At 35.1% G+C, this 24946-nt stretch overlaps 4 protein-coding genes across 4 annotated transcripts; 3 read left to right on the forward strand and 1 right to left on the reverse strand.

Moving 5' to 3' along the window:
• Window positions 1-533: 533 nt before the first annotated feature.
• On the forward strand, window positions 534-3349 carry LOC109243004 (peroxidase 27-like). Its single transcript, XM_019409896.1, has 4 exons — window positions 534-793; window positions 1347-1532; window positions 2028-2193; window positions 2727-3349. Exons 1-4 carry the CDS (start codon window positions 569-571, stop codon window positions 3131-3133), a joined length of 984 nt encoding a protein of 327 aa, XP_019265441.1. The 5' UTR covers window positions 534-568; the 3' UTR covers window positions 3134-3349.
• Window positions 3350-10145: 6796 nt separating this feature from the next.
• Window positions 10146-16844, reverse strand: LOC109243005 (probable UDP-3-O-acylglucosamine N-acyltransferase 2, mitochondrial). The gene is made up of 11 exons (XM_019409898.1): window positions 16527-16844; window positions 15951-16200; window positions 14954-15030; window positions 14736-14785; window positions 13714-13778; window positions 13540-13591; window positions 13401-13471; window positions 13161-13227; window positions 11925-11996; window positions 11771-11823; window positions 10146-10631 (listed from the first exon to the last, which is right to left on the reverse strand). Exons 1-11 carry the CDS (start codon window positions 16711-16713, stop codon window positions 10610-10612), a joined length of 966 nt encoding a protein of 321 aa, XP_019265443.1. The 5' UTR covers window positions 16714-16844; the 3' UTR covers window positions 10146-10609.
• On the forward strand, window positions 10343-11225 carry LOC109243006 (NDR1/HIN1-like protein 12). Its single transcript, XM_019409899.1, has one exon. It carries the CDS (start codon window positions 10367-10369, stop codon window positions 11039-11041), a length of 675 nt encoding a protein of 224 aa, XP_019265444.1. The 5' UTR covers window positions 10343-10366; the 3' UTR covers window positions 11042-11225.
• A 2198-nt stretch (window positions 16845-19042) lies between the features above and the next one.
• On the forward strand, window positions 19043-24513 carry LOC109242998. The gene is made up of 4 exons (XM_019409891.1): window positions 19043-19142; window positions 19444-20052; window positions 20406-22432; window positions 24367-24513. The coding sequence occupies exons 1-4, from the start codon at window positions 19043-19045 to the stop codon at window positions 24511-24513; spliced, it is 2883 nt and encodes a 960-aa protein (XP_019265436.1).
• The last annotated feature ends 433 nt before the right edge of the window (window positions 24514-24946 follow it).

The raw sequence follows: 24946 nt of genomic DNA on the forward strand, positions 1-24946 counted from the left end.
GCATCCCCTTTGGCTGCTTCTCTTCCCCAAATCATGTATGAACGCGGAATCCTTCTTGCACCAGGCTGCCTTTTTTTTCCTTCTTGGTAAAATAGTTGAGATCTTTCACCGATAATTAGATTTAGAGATTTCAAGTTCGAACTCTGAAAATTTAGAATTGCTTGATTAAGAGGCCTTTACCCCATACTGTATTTACTCGAGGCGAATATTACTAAATTAATTATGCTGGTAATTTTCGAACACCTAATGGTTAAGATAAAACGTATTGTAATACTAATATCACCAATTATGTATATCGTGAGGAAATACCTTCAACGCCTCGTCTTAGACATTATCAAAACCATAATTTGAGTTGGCCAAGACAAATATATTTTATAATAATTTATATGGTTCAAGTGGTACTTTAATCCATTTGAAAGCATTAAAATAGAGAAACCTAAGCTGTCGTGACAGCTGATCACTTCACGACTGATTCAAATATTCTAAAGTTAAAATTAAGTATAAAATGAAAGGATCCTCTTTGCATTTGCTTCAAACACACTGTCTACTTTGAGCTTAGCCAAGTAATATGGCAACTTCACAATTTGTAAATTGTTGTTTCTTGATTTCATTGATCTTCTTTGCATTTGCTTCAAACCATGCAAATGGGAAAGAACTCAAAGTAGGTTTTTACCACAAAAAATGTCCTCATCTCGAGTTGATAGTGAAGGAAGTTATTGATGATGTTATTTCCAGAGTCCCAAGTCTCGCTGCTCCTTTGCTGAGAATGCACTTTCACGATTGTTTCGTTAGGGTATGCATGCAAAAAGAAAAATGAATTCTTTGATTTCCTTTACCATTTTAGTATATGTCGCTGAAGGGGAGCCTTGCAGCAACGGTACTATTGTATCCGTGTGATTTATAGGTAATTGATTCGAGCCGTAGGATCATCTACTGGCGCTTGCGTCAGGGTAGGTCGTTGTCTATATCATACCTCTTGGGTGGGGCTCTTCCCTGAACCCTTGTTGTGTCTGTATGACGTATAGGTTACCGGTTCGAGCCGTAGGATCATCTATTAATGTTGCTTGCGCCAGGGTAGGTTGTCTATATCATCCCCTTGGGTGGGGCCCTTCCCCGATCCCATGTTGTTTCCGTGTGACTTACAGGTTACCGGTTCGAGCGTAGGATCAGCCACTGACACTTGCGTTAGGGTAGGCTGTCTATATCATATCGCTTGGGGTGCGGCCCTTCTCCGAACCTTGTGTGAATACGAGATGCTTCGTGCACAAAATTGTTTTTTTTTTAAAGGTATATGCCATTGGCATTATATATGATCTAACTTGAATTGATATTGTCTCTATTGACAGGGTTGTGATGGCTCGGTTCTGTTGGATTCCCCAACTAAACAAGCTGAGAAGGATGCAATTCCAAATTTAAGCCTTAGAGGATTTCAAATTATTGATAAAGTGAAGACTGCAGTAGAAAAATCCTGCCCTGGGATAGTTTCCTGTGCCGATATTGTTGCCCTAGTAGCTAGAGATGTCACAGTTGCGGTAAGTGTTGTTTACATTTTATATTTTACCAACCTATAGGTCTCTGTGTAATCTATAGGTGGCAGGCTCGAGTCGTGGAAGCAGCCACTAATGCTTGTATTAGGGCAGGCTGTCTACATCACACCCCTTGAGGTTAGGTCCTTCCCTGGTCCTGCGTGAATGCGGGATGCCTTGTGCACCGGGTTGCCCACATTTATATATATATATATATATATATATATATATATATATATATATATATATATATATAGTGTGTGTGTGTGTTGAATCTCCTTGGCTTATATATTTAATGTTTTATATTTTGATTCCCCTTAGTAAAAATCCCGTCACTGCATATATATATATATAGGTGCATTGTGCAATGTGGTATAACAATATTTGGTATATGATAAAACTACTCTTATTTCCGCATTATTACGTACTCATTATTATTCCATACTAGTCTTACATATTACTCCACCTTATTAATGTTCTTTTTGTATTTATAATTCTCAGGTCAAGGGACCATTCTGGGAAGTTGAAACTGGGAGAAGAGATGGAAGGGTCTCAAATATTACTGAAGCCTTATTTAATTTAATTCCTCCATTTGCAAATATAACATCATTGAAACAAGGATTCTTGCAAAGGGGATTAAGTGTCAAGGACCTAGTAGTATTATCAGGTACTTGATTAATTCTACTAGTTTTTCGACCATATCGTGAAATATATGATTATCTCATTTAAAAGCTTAAATTGACAAAAAAAAAACATATTTACTTAATTAATTATATGCATTTCAAAGGAGAGCCTTGGAGTAACGGTAAAGTTGTTTCCGTGTGACCTATGGGTCACGGGTTCGAAATGTGGAAGCAGCCACTAGTGCTTGCATTAGGATAGGCTATCTACATTACACCCCTTAGGGCGCGACCTTTCTTCGGAGGGGAATCTTGGAGCAACAGTAAGGTTATCTCCGTGTGACGTATAGGTCACGGGTTCGAGCTGTGGAAGCAGCAACTAATGCGTGCATTAGAATAGGCTGTCTACATTACACCACTTGAGGTGCGGCCATTCTTCGAACTTCACGTACACGGGATGCCTTGTGCATGGGCTGGTTTTTTTTTTTTACATACACATTTCAGCACTATGATATGCATGCAAACTAGCTAATATTTAAATTTTGTGCTTTTTTTTGTTTGTTGAAAAAACAACTTATAGGTTCTCACACAATTGGAATATCTCATTGCTCATCATTCAACAATCGTCTATACAACTTCACTGGGAAAGGAGATACAGATCCTTCTTTGGATCCAAACTATATAAAAAGATTGAAAATGAAATGTTCTCCAACTGACCAAAACTCCATTGTAGAGATGGATCCAGGAAGTGTTAGAACATTTGATACATCTTACTATAATCTTGTAGCAAAAAGAAGAGGACTTTTTACGTCCGATTCTGCTTTGCTTGATGATAAAGAAACCAAAGGTTATCTCAAAGAACAAGCACTTAACCATGGTTCAACATTTTTTAAGGATTTTGGTGAATCTATGGTTAAAATGGGAAGGATTCAAGTACTCACTGGTACTCAAGGTGAAATTAGAAAAGTGTGTTCAAAGATCAACTAAAAAAAGCAAAATTATTGCATGTCTAGTGGGGTTTTTTTCTCTTGATTTTTGAGAATTGTTTCTATTTTTTCTTTGATTATTTGAGTAATATATTTGTCCTTCAAACATATGAGAGTTTAGTGGTTCTTTTGTTGAAGTTATGAAAATAATTTGTTGTGTGAGAAAAGTGGAAACTTTGATATTTTTGTTCTAATTTATTGATGATATGTTTATGAAGCCAATTATTGTAATATATATTGCCACGCATTTCTACGAACAAAAAGATTCGAAGAATTTGTCAATACGCTAAAGAATGAATATGAAATAGATTTGGAGATTAGTTATGGTGGTATCGTCAAAGATCTATAATATATACGCAGTTATATACATATATACATGAATTATACAATTACAATATATACTTTTATTTATTTACTTTAGCTGGAATTGTTTTGGCACATAAAAGAAAATTTATTGAAAGAAAAAGGGAAAATGACATTGTATAGCCATTCAATAATAACCGAAAAAAATAATATATATATATATATATATATATATATATATATATATATATATATATGTTATACAAAAATTATACAAATCATATACATTTTCTCGACAGCGAAATGTAAATAATTTCTGACGGGCAACTACACTTTATATTATTAAAACCCGAAACTGAATATATAGTTACAGTTTCGTCCAATTCTTCGCAAGCTAATTAAACACAAAGTAAGAAAAACTATAGGCCAATTTTTCTTTTTATGTTCTGCCAAAGATTCTGCTACCGCATTTGCCTTCCTATATATGTGGCAAATAATTAGCTGCACAAATATAGCGTCAAATAGCAACCTGTAGAAAAAAAATAAGTGAGTATTTTACGTTTTATATATGCTTTTAGCACCTGATCAAATGAGATTCTTTGTTTGTGTTTACTTTTATAAGCCATAAAGTAAGGCTAAAAGTTCAGCTTGTATAACAGCCATCCATGTGCTATTGTTGTTTCAATTCATTCACATGCAGATCATGAATATTTCGAGGATAATGTAAATCGAAAAAAAGTAAACACAAGAAATAATCTAAATATAGTAGCTTACCTAACTGTTTAAACTATAATATATATATATATATAATCTATATATAATCTTACATGTAAACCATCCATTCCCTAATCACGAGCTCTATCATAATAGATTTAACGGTCAAAAAATCCTTTTTATACTTTATAACAAGTTGCATACATTATTGGCTATGCTTACTAATTGCGTACTCATATTGGGTTAAGGTAGTAATAGATTTAGGATCTAAAGTTTATCGGTTTCTATTATAATAATCCCAAATTAATATACAATAATAATTAGATTCACAATTAAATATTTATATTTGGTGATATATATATATATATATATATATATATATATATATATATATATATATATACATATATATATATACATATATATATATATATATAGTGGAACTCCAGCATATTATACCGGAGATTGAAGCACCGGTGCTCCAATATCCAGTATATTATATATGCACACACTAATATACGGGAGAAATTAAAAAATAGCCAGATTTACAAGTGGTCATTCAAAAATAGCCACAGTTTAAAAAGTAATCGAAATTTAGCCACTTTTCATGTAAAGATAAATCTGAACGAAAACATTGTTCAAAATCCGGAAAATACTCCAGCATAATATACTGGAGTTCCAGCATAAGTATACTGGAACTCCAGTATATTATAATAGAGTTCCAGTATAGTGGAACTCCAGCATATTATACTGGAGATTGAAGCACCGGTACTCCAATATCCAGTATATTATACCGGAACATTCCGCGTGTTGGAGTTCCAGCATAATATGCTGAAAGTTCATACGCAGGTGCACCGATCTCTAGTATATTATGCTGGAACTTCGTGTTGCAGCAAAATAGTGGCTCTTTTTTAATGACTTTGCAAATGCTGGCTATTTTTGAATGGCCAGTCCGAAAACTGGCTAGTCCGTGCTATTTTTACCTAATATACAGGTTTGCAAAAGTTATTGGGTTTTCGTGAATCAATAGTCTAGAATAAGTGTATCAAGTCATATAGTTCCACTAGTCTTTTTTTTTCTTTTTTTTTTTTTTGCCATTAATTAGAAGGTAACAGTACGAGGTAACTATAACTGATTGAGGCATGTTACTGGCAAAGTCAACTATAATATAATTATCTTCTTAATTAGTACTAATATAATTATTTGCACCAACGAGCAGTTCTTAAAATGTAGCGCACGTTAAGCAAATATCCGTTACTGTGAAGCCAACAGATTCGAAAAGATTCAACATGACTAAAGCACGGTATTGAAAGAGATAGGTATCGGTGTAGGAGATTAGGTAGTATAATTGGAAGTCAAATGCTTATTATTATACTTTGGCGGAATAGCCTAAATGGCACCTATACTTATGCCACTTTGTCATGTCGGTCCCCAAACTTGATAATTTGCCAGTTGAACCCTTACACTCCTTCAAACCGTGTATAATGAACGCTTATGACAGGAGGCTGCCAGTGCGTGTAATACAATCTCCTCCACGTTGGTTGCCACGTCAAAAATAACAATGTGTAGATGCCATGTCACATGGTAGATTAAAATAATTAAAATAAAAAAATAAAAAATAAAATTCAAACATTAATTCCCTAATCCCCGCCCTCATTGATTTCTCTCTCCCCTCACGTTCTTTCTCCTGCCCATCTTGTTTCTCTCTCTTCGTGTTCTTCCTCCTTTTCCCTTCCAATTCTTCCCTTTTTATATTGTAGAATAATATTAAAATATGTAAAGAAAAGAAACCGAGGAAAAATTATTTTTTTTCTAGATCGAAAAGTGGGAGAAGAAGTTCGGTGGTCCATTTCCATGGCTGAAGGCGTTAGGTGGCGGAGAAGAAGTTCGATGGTCCATTATTCGTTTAGCTCAAAAATTATACCCGCTGCCCCTTTAGTAGATTTTTGACTTGTTCAGAATTCAAGAGTAGTAAAAAATGACACCATAGGAATACAGAGATGTCTAAGGGAACTCTAGGGATTGAGTTTTTTTTTTTGGAAGGGGCGAGCGGGGGAGTGGGGAAGAAGAAGAAGTAGCATACAGGGGAAAAAATCGAAAAGGGAAGAGCCGGGGTTGTTTTGGGGGAGGGGGTTGGGGCGGGGAAGAAGAAGAAGCATACAGGGGGAAATAATCGAAAAGGGAAGAGGAAAGGGAGGGGTGCGGTGTTTGTTGGGTGGGTGGGGGTGGGGTGGGGTGGAGTGCGGGGGAGGGGGGGAGGGGGGGAGGGAGGGGGTTAATAGGAAAAAGAAATTAAATGGGGGTGGGGTTGCGTGGAAGAACTGAAAAAGACGATATCTCTTTTGCTTTTTTCTTTTTTGACTTATTTTATCTTTATCTTTTTAATTCATTTTTCATTTTTATTTTAATAATTTTTTCTTCTTATTTTAATTATTTCTTGTTCAAAATTTTAATATGCACGCTCGTTGTCCGCGTGAATTACACCCACTTTGTCCAGCTCAACCATTTTGTTGCCACATGTGCTTGGTCAACGGTCAGAGGGCCTTAAAATATAGGCTTTGATCAAGTTAAAGTGTCTGAATGAAAACAAGTGAAGTTTGGGGACCGGCATGACAAAGTGTGATAAGTATAGGTGTCATTTAGGCCATTCTGCCTTTTACTTTAGCTGGAATCTTATTATACTTTACTTTTTAGTATGTTCCAAGAATAATGTCATGCTTTTTTTATTTTAAAATGATTTTATTTTAAATTCCTACTTTGCCTTTAATAAAATAATTTATAGTCACACAAATGTCTATAGCTTGATTTAGACCACAAATTTCAAAACTTTAATTTTTTCTTAAAATTCGTGCCAAGTCAAACACCGCTACAAAAATTGGGACAAAGGAAGTAAAATTTAAGGTCATGATGGCAGTGAGTTTTTGATAATATTGTAATTTAATTCTCCATCAGAGAAGCATATGTCCCATTTAACGAAATATCTAACTTTAAAATGCTTCATCTGAACCTATTTGACTGGGCATGAAATTTAAGAAAGAAGATAAAACTTTTGAAACTTATGATCTAAAATAATCTAAAGATATTTGTGTGACTATAAATCATCTCATTAAGGATAAAAGAAAATTTTTAAAATCAAATTATTTTCAAATTTAGAATGGATCCATTTCTTTTTTTTAAAATTGACTAAAAAAGAAATAGATTCCTTCTTTTAGAAACAGGAGAAGTAACAATTTTAAGTGAATTTGTTACCATTGATTAAGAGAAAAAACGAATCAGAGTGACAGAGATCCCCCACAACAGCTTACGTTCAATAGACAACCAAAGAGTTAAGTTAAAATATCATGGTATAGCCAGTTTTCACACTGGTCAATGAAAAATAGTCAGCGTTTATCAAGTCAATGAAAAATAGCCACTATTTTGCTGCAACAGGGACCGGTCCAGTATAATATACGGGAGTTCTGGTGCATTTGTGTACGAACTCCAGCATATTATGCTGGACCGGTATACTTTGCTAACTCCTGTAAAATTTGCGGGAGACTGGAGCACCAGTGCTCCAAACTCCAGTATATCAGTATATATTACTGGACAATTATACTTGCTGGAACTCCCGCAAATTTCCCGTAAAATTTGCGGGAGTTCCAGCATAATTATGCTTGAACTCCCGTAAAATTTGCAGGAGTTCCAGCATAGTTATCCTGGAACTCCCGTAAAATTTACGGGAGTTCAAGCATACTTATGCTGGAACTCTCGTAAAATTTGCGGGCGTACTTTTCCGGATTTTGAACAGTGTTTTCGCTCAGATTTAAAGTGGCTAAATTTCGATGACTTTTGAAACTTGGCTATTTTTCAACGACCAGTGGTAAATCTGGCTATTTTTTAATTTCTCCCAAGAGTTAACTGCACCCTGAGGCCTGGGATGAGGATGGTTGTTTTAGGATTCACAATCTAAAAAATTTCAGGTTTTTGTGGGGCATTTGCATCTATACCCGTTTTTTGTGCCACGTTTTAACTTGTGCCCGCTTTGCAAAAAAATTGCAAGCGTACCCGCTTTTTCGCATAACTTCAGCATACGGGGCTGAAGTAGCAAAGGCAATCACCCAAAACTTCAGCATTCTAGTAGCCGGGCCTGAAATTCAGCTCTAGAGCTGAAGTTTTTGTGTTTGTAACTGGGGAACTTCAGCTCTAGAACTGAAGTTTTTGTCTTTGTAACTGGGGAAGAGCTGAAGTTTTTGTCTTTGTAACTGGGGAACTTCAGCTCTAGAGCTGAAGTTTTCTTGGTTTATACAATTTCTGATCTGGAATGAAGTTATGAGAAATATTTTCAGTTCGACAATATTCATTTTTGAACCAAAAGCTCAGACTTGATAAAACAAGCAGGTTCAAAAGAGGATGTAGATTTAGCTATCAATAATGTTCTGATCTGTACGTTCTTTTCCAAACATCTAAAGCGTCATCAGTCATCACAAACACCAAACAAATTAAACATATTGAAGAAAACATTTGAAGACGAGATCGAACTCAGAAGAGGAGTTGCTGTATAAGAGTAAATTTGGCTTCATCATCATCCTCCTGCTTTTATATCGTTGTGGGATGGCAAATATAATATTTAATTTTCTTCATATGCTGATAGTTCAGTAAATATTAGTACAATAACGCTACTAGAATGTATAGTAAGATGGCTTCTGAGGAATTGAGCAAAGCCACAGAAGGAGAGATATTGTTACATCAATGTTAAGTCCGGTAAAGGATATGGAGAGTACACTGGGAGAAGGAGGAGGAGAAAGGGGCTGAAGTTGTTAAAAGTGGTACAAGTTAAAGTTTAAAAAAATAGGGTATAGGTAATAGGGGCGACCAATAGGCACCCTGCAAGTTTTACGGTTTTGTTTTCAAGAGCTTACTTTTGTTGTAACTTGTAAGTAAACTTAATTCGATAGTGTAAAAGTTCTTTAGACTTGAAGAGAGAAAAAAAACTCCAAACTGATAAGTCATCATGTTCAATAATTTTGAAACAATTAAAAAAAAGTAAAAAAATGACATTGTACAGCCGCTGTAAAAATAATAGCCGAGAAAATGTATAAAATTTTTATATTTTATATATATATATATATACAAAAATTATACAAATTTTATATTATTTTTTCTGTTACCAGATGTAAATTTTTTTTTGGCACGGGCTAAAAGTAATAAGAGCCCTTAAAGAGTTATGAGATAATTTACATCCACCCTGTCACTTACTGAACACATGCTACATGTGTGATTAGGGGTGTCAAATTTGGCCCAAGCCCAAATGACCTGTCCAAGGTTCGGATGGTTATTGACCCGCTCATTTGTTGAACTTAGCCCACCTTGACCCAACCTCTCAAACCATTTAAAGTTGAGCTAATTTTTAGTCCAAATTGATCCATGAATAACTCCCAAAATATCTTAGAAATAATTTTTTTTTTTTTATATGTTATATATGACCATAACAAAGAAAAAAGGTCTTATTTAGTAATTATACAATTCATAAAAAAAGAACACATATTAAGTAAAGCTTGATAAGAGTTGGGCGGATTGAGCTATGACCCAAATTTTAGTCCAGCTTGACCCAGGTCATCTTAGCCCAAGTAACTTTTGGGAGGGTCATTTGACGTGTAATTATTGACTCAACCCATTTTGACCCGCCCAAAATCTTCCCAACCCAACCATTTGACACCCCTATATGTGATGCTGATAACCATAGCTGCATATAACATACTACTAGAATCATGATTCAAACAATTAATCCTTTGCTTCAAAAAACTTGCAGAAAAAATTATGTACATTTGGCAAGGATACTTTCTAAGTAAGTCATTGATGCTTGCATTCGGGTAGGCTACCTACAGTATACACCTTAAGGTACGGCCCTTCTCCTCACTTTGCGTGAACGTATGATGCTTTGTGCACCGGCTGCCCTTTTACTTTCTGAGTAAGAAGGAATAAATTTGTGGACAGAACAAAGGATACTTTCCCCTGACTTCAAGAATCCAATAACAGTACCTTTCAAGAAGATAGTATTACATACCAAGATCACATAACTAGTTCTTTATTCTTTTCTTGTCTTAAAAGATCTCAACATCTCTTTAGACATTACCTAATGCTCAATCCACCAATTTTCACAGTTCAAATTTGCATATATAATCATGTACTGTAAAACTGTTCATGATCAATCTCAATTCCATTCTCTTGAAATAAAAAAATGCAGTCTAGGCCTGAATTACCTGTTTATGGCCGTGATGAAGATCGCCCTATAAGGCGATACCATAGCGCTAGCTACTATGCCCACAGGGTGAAAGAAAGTTTAACCACAAGAGTTTCAAAACTAGTATGTTCTATATTCTTAGGCCTTCTTGCAATTGTTGGACTCATCACATTCATTTTATGGCTAAGTCTTCGCCCTCATCGGCCACGAATTTTCCTCGATGACTTCTCTGTTCCAGCTTTAGGCCAAGGAGTTGGCGGACCTGAAAATGCACAAATAAACTTCAAAGTCACAGCAAGAAATTCTAATCAAGGTATTGGCGTTTACTATGATGCAAGTCAAGTGACAGTGTATTATCAAGAACAAAGTATTGGAGGTTACCAAGTGTTGACACCATTCTATCAACAGCCTAAGAACAGTACCATTTTTGCTAGTATGCTAAGTGGTTCATCATTGACAGTGACAGGATCACAGTGGAAGCAAATGCAGAATGATCGAACGAGAGGGCCAGTGATTTTTCGTCTTGAATTAACATCAACTATAAGATTTAAGATTTCGTCGTGGAACAGTAAACGCCACAGGATGCATGCTAATTGTCCTGTTGGAGTAGGACAAGATGGCATGATATTGCCTGATTATATGGATAAGAGATGTCCAGTTTATTTTAGCTGATTTAGGAAGGGAAGCATTCATTTCAAATCTTTTCCATTTGTTATCTTATTCTTGTTGATTTTTTCATTTTTAGGATTGTATTTTACTAATTGAACTGCATTATTTCTGAAGTAAAGAAACTCTAATGAACCAACTGATATATATGTTTCTTTAACAAAGTATGACAAATAGCAGTGGAAATGTACTTTAGAATTGGCATGTAAACCACTGCGGAGGTCGAAATCTTCAAAAACTCGAAGGAGAAGAACGCAGCAAAGGCTTAATTAGAAAGCTCGAACTGTATTTGTGTCGATTTTCTAGTTCATCCCTTTGATAATCTCAGCAATATACTAAACAATAGCTAACGGACATTCAGAATACGTCAGAAGATATAGACAAATCCAAAACTGCATAGTTATTTAACACTGGGCATGAAGCACCAGGGGTAATTTAAAGATATCAAGTTAACCATCGAGACAGGCCAAATAGATGTTTTTTAAACATGATTTTTCTTTCGAAGGAGTATGCAATGCTTTAAAAGGTAAGAGGAACAACAATTTCATGTGCACAGACATTTTTAAGCTATCCAAAGAACACATGCTCAACATACATAGGAGCAAAAGAATACAAGTGATATGGAAATAATAGTCCCGGGGATGGTTCACTGGGTGCACATCAAATGGCATGCATAGTCATGAATAAATTGTTCAAAATTTTGAGTTTATGATGGCATTCAAGCAGAATACTCACTTCAAGGATTGACGATGCATAGCAATTTGTCTTCGCCAATCACGTATAGGAATCTGCATTTAGCCACAAGTATTATCAAACAATTGTAAAAACAAGGTCAGACTTCTTTGGAAGTGACTAGATAACACCATGAACCGAACGGTAGAGTCCTTACAGCAGGAAAGCCACCATAATCTCCAGGCTCACTAATATCCTTGGTGACACAGCTATTAGCTGCTAACCTGACCTGTAGCATCAAATGCTATTACTTGGTAACAATCTGATCAATAGAACAATAACCACATAGGATGTGCACAATCAACAGAAGGAGCGGCAGTATGCACGGAGAAATTTAATATCCCGATTCATATTAAGTTGAAGTACTTTATGGCTCACAGCATTCCTCGACGTCTTAGAAAAGCTTTAGAATATAATTAAGTAATACACTTTTAATAGAATAGGCCAATAGGATACTCCCTTCTCTACAAAGAGATTGTTTTGCTTTACTTTTCGGTTTCTCCCAAAAGGGTATCTGCTTTCTGTTAACGGAACTTTTCCACTACATTTTTTTTTGAATATTATAGTACTTCAAAAGCTATATGGAGCCCACTTTTTAATCCTATTTCTCTTTTTAACCCTCAAAACTCCTACATCTCAAACCTACTGAAAAGTATCCTTTTATCCCAAGTGGGGGGCACGTCAAACTAGGACACTAAACGGTTAACAGGGAGTAAGAATGATGGTATTGGTAGTAGAAACATAGAGATCTATTGACTTCATGAACAGAGAACATGCTACAAGGATTCCATAACCATCATAAAATGTAATAGCATTCTGATTCTCTTTTGAATATGTGCCATAACATTCTGAATCTGACTTATGTTAGGAGGAAGTTGGAGGATAATAAGCAGCATTGTCAAGCAAACAAAAATAAGCAGTTGTGTGGCTAAAGAATTCTACACCTGTGGTTTATTCCAACAATATCTCGTCTTTTATCCTATCATATCAGTTAGCTCAAGGCCTATAGGGAACAGGTGGACAAACTTGAAGCAAGAGAACGGGTGCACAAAGTGCAGCTTTATTATTTTATTATGAGAACCCTCTCATTCTTGACATTTCTGTATTCTTACCATGTCCATTAAGATCAATACTAGGCAGTGAATAAACATGATAATGTCAAGCTAAACAGTGCCATATAGAACTTATGATGCATAAAGTGATAACACGCAATCTCTGCTTGCTTGGAAGTTAAGTGTTCTAGCATCTGCATCTGTTCCATGCAATATAATATATAATAATGTCAGAAATCTACAAAAAATAAATTATATTTATTGTATGGAGTAGTCATTTCACATAGAATCCAAATGGTGCTAGTCAAGGAACAAATCACCAGTTAAATAGAAAACTATACCTTTGAGGCAATGTTTACATGATCACGGATCCCGACTCTTCCTCCGAAAGTTACATAGTCACCTATACTAGAAAAACAAAAGGAAAATTATGTAGATTAATCCAAGAAAAGAACAAATATATAATCTTGAAAGCTAAAAGTATACTGAACTAGAAAGTAAAATAAATTAGTGATCAAATCTAAATAGATGTTTTTTTTACTTCAATTATTTATCAAAGTGGGATAAGAAGGATAACATACGTCACTGAACCCGCAACCCCGACTTGTCCACATATGATGCAGCTTCTCCCAATCACTGCATTGTGACCTATCTGTATTACAGATCATAAGAACCGTCTTGAACCAAGATTTTCTCCAAAATTTAGAAGTAGAAAAGTACCTGAACTAAATTATCTATCTTTGTATGTTCTCCGACTACTGTATCCCTCCAACTGCATAGCTCCGGAATGATGAGGCATTTATGTTTAAGCTCAGAAACATTAGTTCAGGGGATTTAATTTGGAAAGACTTGAGACAACCACAATGAAGAATTAAAAAAGAGCATTTATTTCACCTGCCCCTATCGATACACGTATTTGCACCTATTTCTACATGGTTTTCTATTCTCACGTTCAGGGTCTGCAGATGAGATAAAAGAAAAAAATTAATAGTCTTGGAAGATTACAAAGAGTCGTAGCTCATAAGACATCAAGTATATGAAAAAGAATCCAGGAAAAGTTTATATAGTTTCTGCTATCAGCCTTTATTTAATTTTAAAATTTTTGATAGGTAGTTGATCTGGTATCAACCAATGAAAAACAAATCAAGGACTAACAATTTTTAGCTCAAGTACGGTCAGCCCTGATTCATTCAGAGAACGGCCAAGCTTGAGCATAGGTCAAAGTTATACTCAAGTGCTTACTGGGCTTCAGCACGAACAATGAGCCATTAACATAAATGATCATGGACCAAACTCAATGACATTTTTTTTCTGATCAACAAATCAAGCCCCATATAGCATGGTATTATATCTACATCAGAAATCCCTCATGTCAGCTTCTAATTTTTAAAGGACCAAAATACCAAAATAAGAAAGGACATCATACAAGTAATATGAACATATAAATGTTGAGCAGAGGAGAAGTGACGGGCTAAGAAACTAATTTAATATCGAGCACAAACGTTGACACTTTGTGTGTCAAATATCGTTCTAAAATGTAACACCAAATAAAATAACAATGAAGAATAATCAAATTGGTTTTGTCCAAATTCTAATATTAAATATCTATTGCACACCTTTTCACTACACACAAGCATGATCAACAGACTTAACTATAGGACTCTAAGGATTACTAGAATTACTCAAATTCTAGCTCACTTCACTGAGGAGCTCATTTGGTAGCTCTCCGCACTTACTTTTTCTTTGTTTATTTACTCTTGGTCACTTGCATTTAAGGCCCTAAAGACTTTAGGGGTCCTGAATTGGCCACAACCACAAAGAAATAAAAACACATTTTGGTTCATGTAAAAGACATGATTTCAAGGATCACAAAATAACAATTTTATCTCTTAGATAACTAGTAGTATTTGACTAACTTGAGGCTTTTTCACCATATTTCCTTGCTCATCTACGAAAAATCCAAAACCTGTAACAAGAAAGGAACTTTTTATTTAGAATCTAATACAAGCAGTAATATGTAAATTAAAAGCAGGTCAGCGACAGGTAGACCGAAATATGTACCAGAAAAGAGAATAGTCTTGGTTTTCTTTTTAATGAACTGAAAAAGAAAATTCCACATTAGATTCAGTCTTACCATCTTGACCAATGCATACTCCGCTGTGGATAACACAAAAGTCACCAACCATGCAATTAGCCAATGCAACATTGTAGCTGAAGACAATTTGTGCATAATTCATAGACCAAAAGTCACTTGTAAGAAATGGTGCAAAATAGAATTCAGGCCACAAAAATAGATGCATTTGAGACACTGCCTACAGCTAAGAAAGTAAATGGATCATCTTGCTTTTCCATAGCTCTTTTATCTTATTTTTATTCCCCCTCTACTGTATCCCATCCACTTTTTTCTTTCAATTCTAAACTTTTGGATTTCTTTCTTTAGGAGACTCCAGCACAGAACTAAGACATCCTAACAAATCGAGAAAAGGCTTAAGCATAGATAATCGATAATTTTTTAATATAATCATGAAAGAAAGGCTGGCGAGATTTTGCTCGGAAGAACGATATTATTTTGCCAACTGAAACCAAATAACAACTATCTTTTTAACAATACCTCTACTCTATTTATTAGGCTGAACCTATTTCAACTCAATATTTAGAACGCAGTCTTCTAGCTACCTACTAGAGATATCCCATCAAAATGAGGCCAAATACAGTGTTGTTAAAGGCTCTTAAAGTGTTCAACAACCTTGAAGTTTGATTAATTAATTTGCGCTTTGCGTATGCATCAAGGTGCTAAGCCTGTGAACCTTCACAAATGGATTTTGTCTTTAAAGGCACTATAACACACACACACACACATCTATATATATATATATATATATATATATATATATATATATATATATATAGTTTTTCCATTCTTTTGTCCAAATAACTATTCGTTGTGGTTATACTTGTATCTTCTTGCACTGTAATTATTTTTCTTATTTTTTCTTCATCGGAGCTTTTCTTCACTAAAGCACACGTTTTATTTGTGCTTAAAGCTCCAATAGAATGTAGTGCTTTTTCGCTCTTTTCGTTTTTGACTACTCTGGCCAAAGAATTGTCTTCAACATAGACAAGATGTTTACCCTATTTTTGTTGATTGGCCTATAGTGACTGTAGGTCCAATGATTGCTCCGCAGCCAATGCGACACTCTGCACCCACTGCACATTCTGAATGTACTACAGCACCAATTTCCACAAAGGCCGAGGGATCAATGCTAGCCGACTTGTGAAAAGTCCCACCACCATTGCCCCATCTGAGGTAATCTTGATGATCAACCTCACCATCATTCTGAAGTCTTGAATTCAAAGCACATTCGGGGTGCACTGTGGTACCTGATGGAATCTAGAAATAGTCATCTTGAAAGCAAAATCTATTCATTATTTAGAAATAATTTCTATGGTTTGTTTAGCTTATAAGTATCAAAAGTCTGTCTTTTTTTCTAAAAATCCAATCAAAATATGCCACACAAAATGGAAGGGATAGAGTATGCATAAGAGCTTAAATATTTATCAAACTTAGTTCTTAATTTATTTCTTGCCCAACTCGTGAAAAAGAATAGACTCCACTGCAAAAACAAGTAACGCAGTCTAAGTGGCATTTTCACAAACACGTGAGCTACTTAAATGTTAAAAGTAAAATGACATGCAGAAAATGATACCCGGCCCAGTAGAGTAATCCTGTGAAGATCTTTGGCTTATAGAGAAATAATGGGAAGAAGTAGTTGCTGATACGAGTGTTGGGGCCAACAAATTTTCAACCTTACTTGTGTGTAATTTGTTACGAACCAGTCCAGTTATAGAGGAAAGGGTACGAATGGAAGCTAATCTTTTAAGGCAAGACGCCATTCTGTGAAGTAGCTGATTACTTGTTTAACCTTAATCCAACGGCAAAACAAGTTTGTAATGGTCATAGCAATTCACGAGATTGCAATAACACTTGTTTATAGGCGTCTCGGCAACTCTATGTCTTTAATACCTTGTTTGGATGGTTGTTATCTTTTGTATTGTATCCTACTCTTACTTTAAATATAATATATTTATTTTAATTATTAATTAAATTATATTATATCAGATCATTAAATATGTAACGACGAAAAATGTCACTTTATGAAATGACCGATTTAGTGTGGTCGCGTAGTTTCCTTGTTTTTTTGTATCATCTTACCCTTTTTATTACTAAATATAATCTTATTTTATCTTTTATCCTATCTTTTTATATAATAATATTACCTCATAACTTACTTTTTCTTTATATTATTGTAAGTTTATTTTTTATATTATTGCTACATTACATCATGAAACTACGGCAAACAATACATTCTATCCAGTACAATACAATACAATACTATACGATAAATTATGAAGCAGATCAACCATCCAAACAAGTTGTAATGGGTAATTTAGTTCCGAACAAGGTTATTTTGGGATTATATTTTCGAGATTAATAATCTTGAAATTTTAACCCACCATTCAATATGTAATATCAAGATTTTGATATAAATTCATGTCGATTTTAGCTATACCAACAGGCGATGACCAAACATTGGATAAATATAAGGCAAAGTACCTTAACACCCGCCTAAATTTGACACGGATTATTAGTTACAGCTTTAAACTATTTATGATCTTAATTACCCCCTCAACTTGGCTTTTTGAGAGTCATTACCCCCTGGACGCTGATGTGGCAAAGAGTGTGGGTGCACTCGCCTGCCACGTGGACTTTTCTGTATATGTGGCATTTTTTTTAAATAAAATATATTTTTACCTTTTTAAGTATGTTACTTTTTTGGATAATTTTTTTCGAATAGAATTTATAATAAAACTTGGATAGAACTACATTATTTAGGCTAAATATTTTTATTTGGCATAAAAATAATAAAGTTTTAGTTGATCTTTTTTTATTATATCAACTAAAGAGGAACTTTTCTGTATTATAAGAATAATAAATTTGCTGAAATACAAGAATATATAATGTATATTATAAAATAGCTTTATTTAAATAATTATTTTTATATTTAATTATAAGGAGGAAAACAAATCGGAAACCTAATACGCAGCAAATACAGACGGAGGAAAGTAAAGAGGAAACTCTGAATCGAATGGTTACGCCTGAATCAGCAGTTATACAACAATTAGCTCCGGTTCAATTGCTACAATGGATGCCAGGTATGGGGAGTGCACCGACAATCATGCAAGACCCACCGCCGAAGGAACTTGAAACTACAAAGTTGAATGAGAATACTATGGCTACAGCAGCAAGGAAATTGACCTATTCTACTGGATCTAGAGAGGAGAAGAGAACTATGGCAGATGTGGTCAAAGGCAATAGAACAGTACAACAAGGAATGCAACTCAAACTCTATCCACCTGAGGTGAGGGATGGAGTTAAAGTTGTGAAGCTGAATCAGGAAGAAATGGCAAAAAATGGGAGTCAGCACTCATAGGGTACGTTATGGGAGGAAATCCTACCTTCAAAGAGATGCTGAAATTTGCTTATGGGGTGCGGAACTCAGTCACTACTCCAACGGTATTACTATATGATGATGGCTATTTTATTTTTAGATTTGAATCAATTGAGGATAAAATGCAGATTATGGCAAAAGGACCGCATACTTTCAACAATAGACCAATGGTACTGAAGAATTGGGAGCCTGACTTTGAGCTTGATAAGGAGCCTATGCGTGTGATGCCACTATGGGTCACCTTGCCAGGACTACCTATCCAATGCTGGGCAGAGGAGAACCTGGGAAGAATTGCAAGTTGTTTGGGAAAACCTATATGAACTGACAGACTAACAGCACAATGTGAAAGAGTATCATATGCTCGTGTGTTGATAGAGATGGATATAACACAGCCATTACCAGATGATCTGAATTTAGAACTTTCTGATGGTAAAATTAGGGTGCAAATAGTGGAGTATGAATGGAAACCAAAACTCTGCCAGGAGTGCAACCAATTTGGGCATCCTAATGGGGAATGTAAGCTAGAAAAACAGACAGGAAGACCAATGCAAAGGAAGAAGGATAAAAAGCAGAAATGGGTGAGGAAAACTAAGATAGATACAAATGTAGAGAATGAAACAACTGTTGCTGAGAAGGAAACACATGAGGAAGAGAATACACAGGAGGAGACACAGGAGATTCAAATTCAGGTTGGAGAAAGAGGCAAATAGGCTATGGTCTACCATGGTAGATCAAATACAAAAGGCCAACCAACAATTGATTATGAAGAGTTGACAAGGAGAAATAAATATGCAACACTGAGAATTCAGGAAGGTGAGCCACCTGATAGACATGGAGGCAATGAGCATATACAGGGGATTACCAAAGGGCCTACTCCAACTACCATCCCACCAATATGATCTTCAGTACATGGAATATTAGAGGACTAAACAAGTCCTTTAAGCAGAGGGAGTTTAAAGACTTCCTTGTAGAGAATAAAATTGATTTGATAGGATGTTTGGAGACTAGAATGAAACAAAGGAGAGCAAGGGATATACAAAAGAAGATTGGTAGTGGGAAGTCATCGATAACTATCCTGAGGCTCCTAATGGTACGATTTGGCTGTGTTGGAAAGGGTCAGCAGTAAACTTAGTTGTAAAGCAGATACCATCACAGCTGATCCATTGCCATATACAAGATAGAAATTCTGAGTTTCAAAGTGATTTAACTATTGTATATGGCCTACATACTATAGCAGATAGAAGAGCTCTTTGGGATCAATTAAGGGACATCAATGCAGTAACCAATGGCCCTTGGTTGATTATGGGGGATTTCAATAGTGTCCTATCAGTGGAGGATAGAATTAATGGGGTACCTGTTCACCAAAATGAAGTGGTTGATTTCAAACAATGCATTTCTGATATTGGAGTAGGCTTGATAAACAAAAAAGGGATGCAGTTTTCATGGAGTAATAAGAGAGGGGCTGAAGATGGGATATACGGTCATATAGACTGGGCGTTTGGTAATGCAGAATGGTTTTGGCTGTATGCAGGTATTGAAGCAATATACTTAGTACCTGGATGTTCTGACCACATACCTATCCTATTGAACACAGAAGTTCATAGAATGAAGGTGAAGAAACCTTATAGATTACTGACTGTAATGTTACAACAGGAAGAGTATAAGGCAGCAGTGGAGAATGTATGGAGACAAGACTTACAAGGATACACTATGTATGCTATCTGTAGGAAACTTAAACTGCTGGAGTTTTATACTAGAGGATTACAAAGAAAATACTCATCAGTGGAGGAAAAACTCAAATAGATGAAGGAGGATATTAAAGGAATACAACAGAAACTTAATGATGACCTATTAAATCTACAATTGATAGAGCAAGAAAAGGAACTTCTGAGGCTAATGGAGAAATGGGAGGCAGTACATGAGAAGATATTAAGACAGAAGTCAAGGGCCATATGGATCAAACATGGAGACTCTAATACTAAATACTTCCATGCTCAATTGAAGGCTAGACAGGCAAGAAATAGAGTCACATCTATTTGTACAGAACAAAATGAGAGATTGACTGATCCCCTGCAGATCCAGCAGGAGTTTATACAATTTTTCAAGAGCTACTAGGAGAGGCTGCACCAGTGATGCCTGGAATTGATGTTAACATAGTTAGAGATGGACCCTGTCTATCAATGGCACAACAGCAACAAATGTTAAGGCCTGTAACAGAAGAGGAGATTACAAGGGTGGTACAAGAACTACCAAATGATAAAGCTCCAGGAATAGATGGATATCCAGCTGAATTTTTCAAAGAAAACTGGGAAGTAATTGGTGAAGATGTTATAAAGGTAGTAATCCAATTCTTTGAAACAAGGAAGCTACTTAGAGAGATCAACTGCACCACTGTCACACTCATACCTAAGGTGACAAATCCAAATTATGTGAAGGAATTCAGACCTATTGCATGTTGTTCTACAATGTACAAGATTATAGCCAAGCTGCTTACTACTAGGTTGAAGTCGGTAGTGGATTATCTGGTGGGACCTTCACAGTCAGCATTTATAGAGGGAAGAAACATCTTGGAAAATGTAATTCTAGCTCATGAACTGATCAAGGGGTACAATCAGAAAAAAGTTTCACCAAGATGTACAGTTAAAGTAGATATTAGAAAGGCATATGACTCAGTGGACTGGAATTTTCTAAGGGCCCTTATGCTGGAATTTGGTATCCTTGGTAAAATGGTCAAACTCATTATGGAGTGTGTAAGCACAGTTTCTTACTCCCTACTGATCAATGAAGGATTAACACCAAAGTTTCAGGCAAAAAAAGGATTAAGACAAGGTGACCCAATGTCACCTTATCTTTTTATTTTGGTGATGGAGTATTTGAACAGATCTTTGAAGCAGCTGAAATCAAATTCAGATTTTAACTACCATCCTAAATGTGCAAGACTAGGAATAGTTCACATATGTTTTGCTGATGACTTATTAATGTGCTGCAGAGCTGATAAGGTGTCTATTGAACTCATAATGACACAATTTGAAAAATTCTCCACAGCTTCAGGCTTACAGGCTAATATGGAAAAGAGCTCATTCTATGTGGCAGGAATATCTAATCAACACAAGCAAAAAATACTGGAGAAGCTGAAGTTCACCAATGGAGAAATACCATTCAAGTACCTAGGTGTCCCTTTGTCCTCAAAGAAACCCACCATTAGTCAATGCATGCCATTGGTTGATAGAATTGCAGGCAGGGCCAGATGCTGGACAACAAGATTTTTATCATATGCAGGGAGAGTCCAACTAATCAAAAGTGTGTTGTTTGAAATGCAAACATACTGGGCACAAGTCTTCATGATTCCAAAAAAAGTACATGATATGGTTACAGAGATATGCAGGAACTTTCTATGGCATGGAAGCAATGAAGGAAAAAAAGCTCCTATATCATGGGATACAATTTGCAAGCCAAAAGCAGCAGGAGGACTGAACATTATAAACTTCTCTATGTGGAATAGAGCAGCAATAGGGAAACTGTTATGGGTAATTGCACAGAAGAAAGACAAGTTATGGGTTATGTGGATACATAATCACTATATAAAGAAGAAGGAGATGGAAAATATGGAAACTCCAAAAGAGGCTAGCTGGGTGGTAAGAAAAATATTTGAAGCCAGAAAAAGGCTAAACACCGGAATACAAGAACTGGAACTATATGTTATACAGGGAAAGTATACCATCAGCAAAGCTTATCATTCATTCATGCCACAATATCCAAAAGTTACTTGGAAGACACTGTACATGACACGAGGTATGATACCTAGGCACCAGTTCATTTTGTGGATGGCTATGCATCGAAGACTAGCAACTGTGGATAGGCTGATCAGATGGGGAATACCAGTACCTGCAGAATGTGTTTTGTGTATGACAGATGAAGAGGAAACTCATGATCATTTGTTCTTTGAATGCTCATATTCAAAGTTCATATGGAAGCAACTTTTGAGCCTGTTTGGAAACGATCGACAAGTAGGTGGATGGCAGGAAGAGATTGAATGGATGGCTACAAAAACAAAGAGCAGGAATACAAAATGGAAGATCCTGGGAAATGCCTTTGCAGCTACAGTATATCATACCTGGATGGAAAGGAACCTACGAAGGTTTCAACAAACAAGAAAAGAAAGTAGGGATAGAGTTAGAGAAATTGTATTGCATTTGCACATTAAAGGAGATAGCTATTGTAAATGGAGGGTTGTCCTAGATAGGATAAATAGATATCCATGTTAGTATAGAGTTTAAGTTCCAGATGTGGAACTTAGGTGCTAAAAAGATAGGCTATTTTTGTAAGACCCGTCTCTAGAGTCCATCGAGTGGGTGGATGTACATATTTACACTTGGTTAAATAAAATTTTCAGTTTAACCAAAAAGAAAAATGATAAGAAGGCAAATAAAGTTGCTGCTAAAGACAAAGCGTATGTATAGCAGCAAGAAAAGGAAGAGGTGGCCCAGTGGTTGGCGAGTTTAAACAAATTGGGAAAATGGAATTAGGATTTCAAAGAAGAAGAACAGTCCGGTCAAAGTCTTTTTTCCCTACTGGCGATAAAGACCCGTTTATATTAGGATTCTTCGTCTGAATTTTTGTAGGTAGACTAAAAACTGCTCAACTTTGGCAAACTTGAAGACAATAGGTGTTCGGGATAATAGATAAAGGACTAAGTTGGACCTACCCTTAAAGATAAGGGATAATTTTAGCTAAAAATTCTATTACTTTGTCTATCCTTCGTTCCAATTTATATGATGATGTTTGCTAAGCAAGTATTAATAAAAGAAAGAAAAAATATTGAAACTTATAATATAAAGTATAAAATAAGTTATAGCTATAAGTTATCTCATTAAGTAAAATAGAAAGTTTAAAATTAAATTGTTTCGAAGAAGTAAATTTTTTGAAATAGATTACAAAGAAATTATTATAAGTTGGGACGGGGAGAGTATGTTAATTCCATAAACTTTTTCCAAATAGATTTTCCTTTTAAAAGTATAAATAAAAAATACATATAACACTAATAAAGATTGTAAATTAAAATAGAAAAATTTCCTTAAAGAGAACTAGATTGTTATCTTTATATCAAAGGAGGTTCATGTAATATATGAAATTATAGCTGGAGGCATATATGACAAGTCTTTGTAAGATTTCCAAAGTTCAACCATAAAATACGACTTCAAGATTGTGAATTGGTAGAACTTGCTTCATGAAAATCTTTCTCCAAACAATAAATTGATCACGCATATCGTGGAAATTCCATAATATCCGCTCTATTTTTTTTCTTTCAGTTTTTCCGGGTAAACTTAATGTATTTTGAACAATTAACTAGACTAGTCGCTACACGTAACCGGAATACCCTGGTGGGTCTTCATAAAAACCCGAGAAATTGATCCAAACTGAAAACTAAAGCAAACCGGTTAGAAAAATCAATACTTTTTTGGGTAGGTTTTGAATTTTAAAAATGATCAAATTTGGTTTGGTTTTTGTTTTGGTTTTAGTAAAAAAATAACCGAAAAAATCCGAACCAAAACGACTATAAAAGTAGCTATTTAAAATTATTATTACACTTATACACATGTATAATTTTTACACAAAGTTTCTAAAGTTTTGTAGTACATGTTAATTGTTTGCACTTTTATTTTAGTTCTTGCTATTATAATAATCTAGTTCTATTGAATACAATGGAAGAAATAAAAAGCAGTGAAATAGATTAAAACCAACCCAGCTGGAAATTTCCAAAAATTAGTTAAGTTAGTTAAAAGTCAGTTAGTTAAGGTAGTTAGAGTTGTTAGATTAGCGGGAAAATTAGATACTTCACATCTGGAAATTGAACTAGTATTTAGTAGAGAATCTTGCTCTATATATATGGTTGTAATACATTTCATAACACAAGAAATAAAATACGAAGTTCTCTCTCCCTATCTCTTCTTCTTCTTCATTTTCTTTCTCTGTTTCTTCTTCAGTTCTTTCTTCATTTCTTCTGCAGATTATATTCTTGCTTTCTCAATTGATATAGTTTGATCCATGTATGAATTTCTACATGGTATCAGAGTCATCCGCAATCAAATCACACTCGCAAAACTCTGAAACTCTTAGAATTCTCAGGCAGCTTTCAAAATCTGCAGAAACTAAAACGGAAGAAGCAGAATTGGTATCAAGTTGAATATCTGGAAAATAATTCTTGAAACATGGCTATCAATGGTGCAGAAAATCTGGAAACTGGGAGTGGAATACCTGTCAATCAAATCGATGCAAGCTCAACACAAAATGCACCAGGAATCTTGCCTTCTATGGATCATAATCACCCCTTGTATCTGCATTCAACAGATGTAAGTGGCATTTCCCTCATTTCTCTACAGTTAATGTGAGCACGTGATTTTTGCCCTAAGCAATAATTCCCAAAATTTCAAACAAAACAGTTTTTCTAGTATTTATAATTTTTTTTGTGAATTTTGTGGCATCCTTTGGTAATTGTTGCATTTTTATTTGTATCCATATGAAAATACCAAAATATGCATTGGCATTTAGGGATTTAATTTCACAATTTTAGTACTAATTAATTTTAGAATAAATGTAGAGAAAATTGCAAGAAAATA

The sequence above is a fragment of the Nicotiana attenuata genome, unplaced genomic scaffold (genome assembly GCF_001879085.1).
Source record: "Nicotiana attenuata strain UT unplaced genomic scaffold, NIATTr2, whole genome shotgun sequence".
Lineage (NCBI taxonomy): Eukaryota > Viridiplantae > Streptophyta > Magnoliopsida > Solanales > Solanaceae > Nicotiana > Nicotiana attenuata.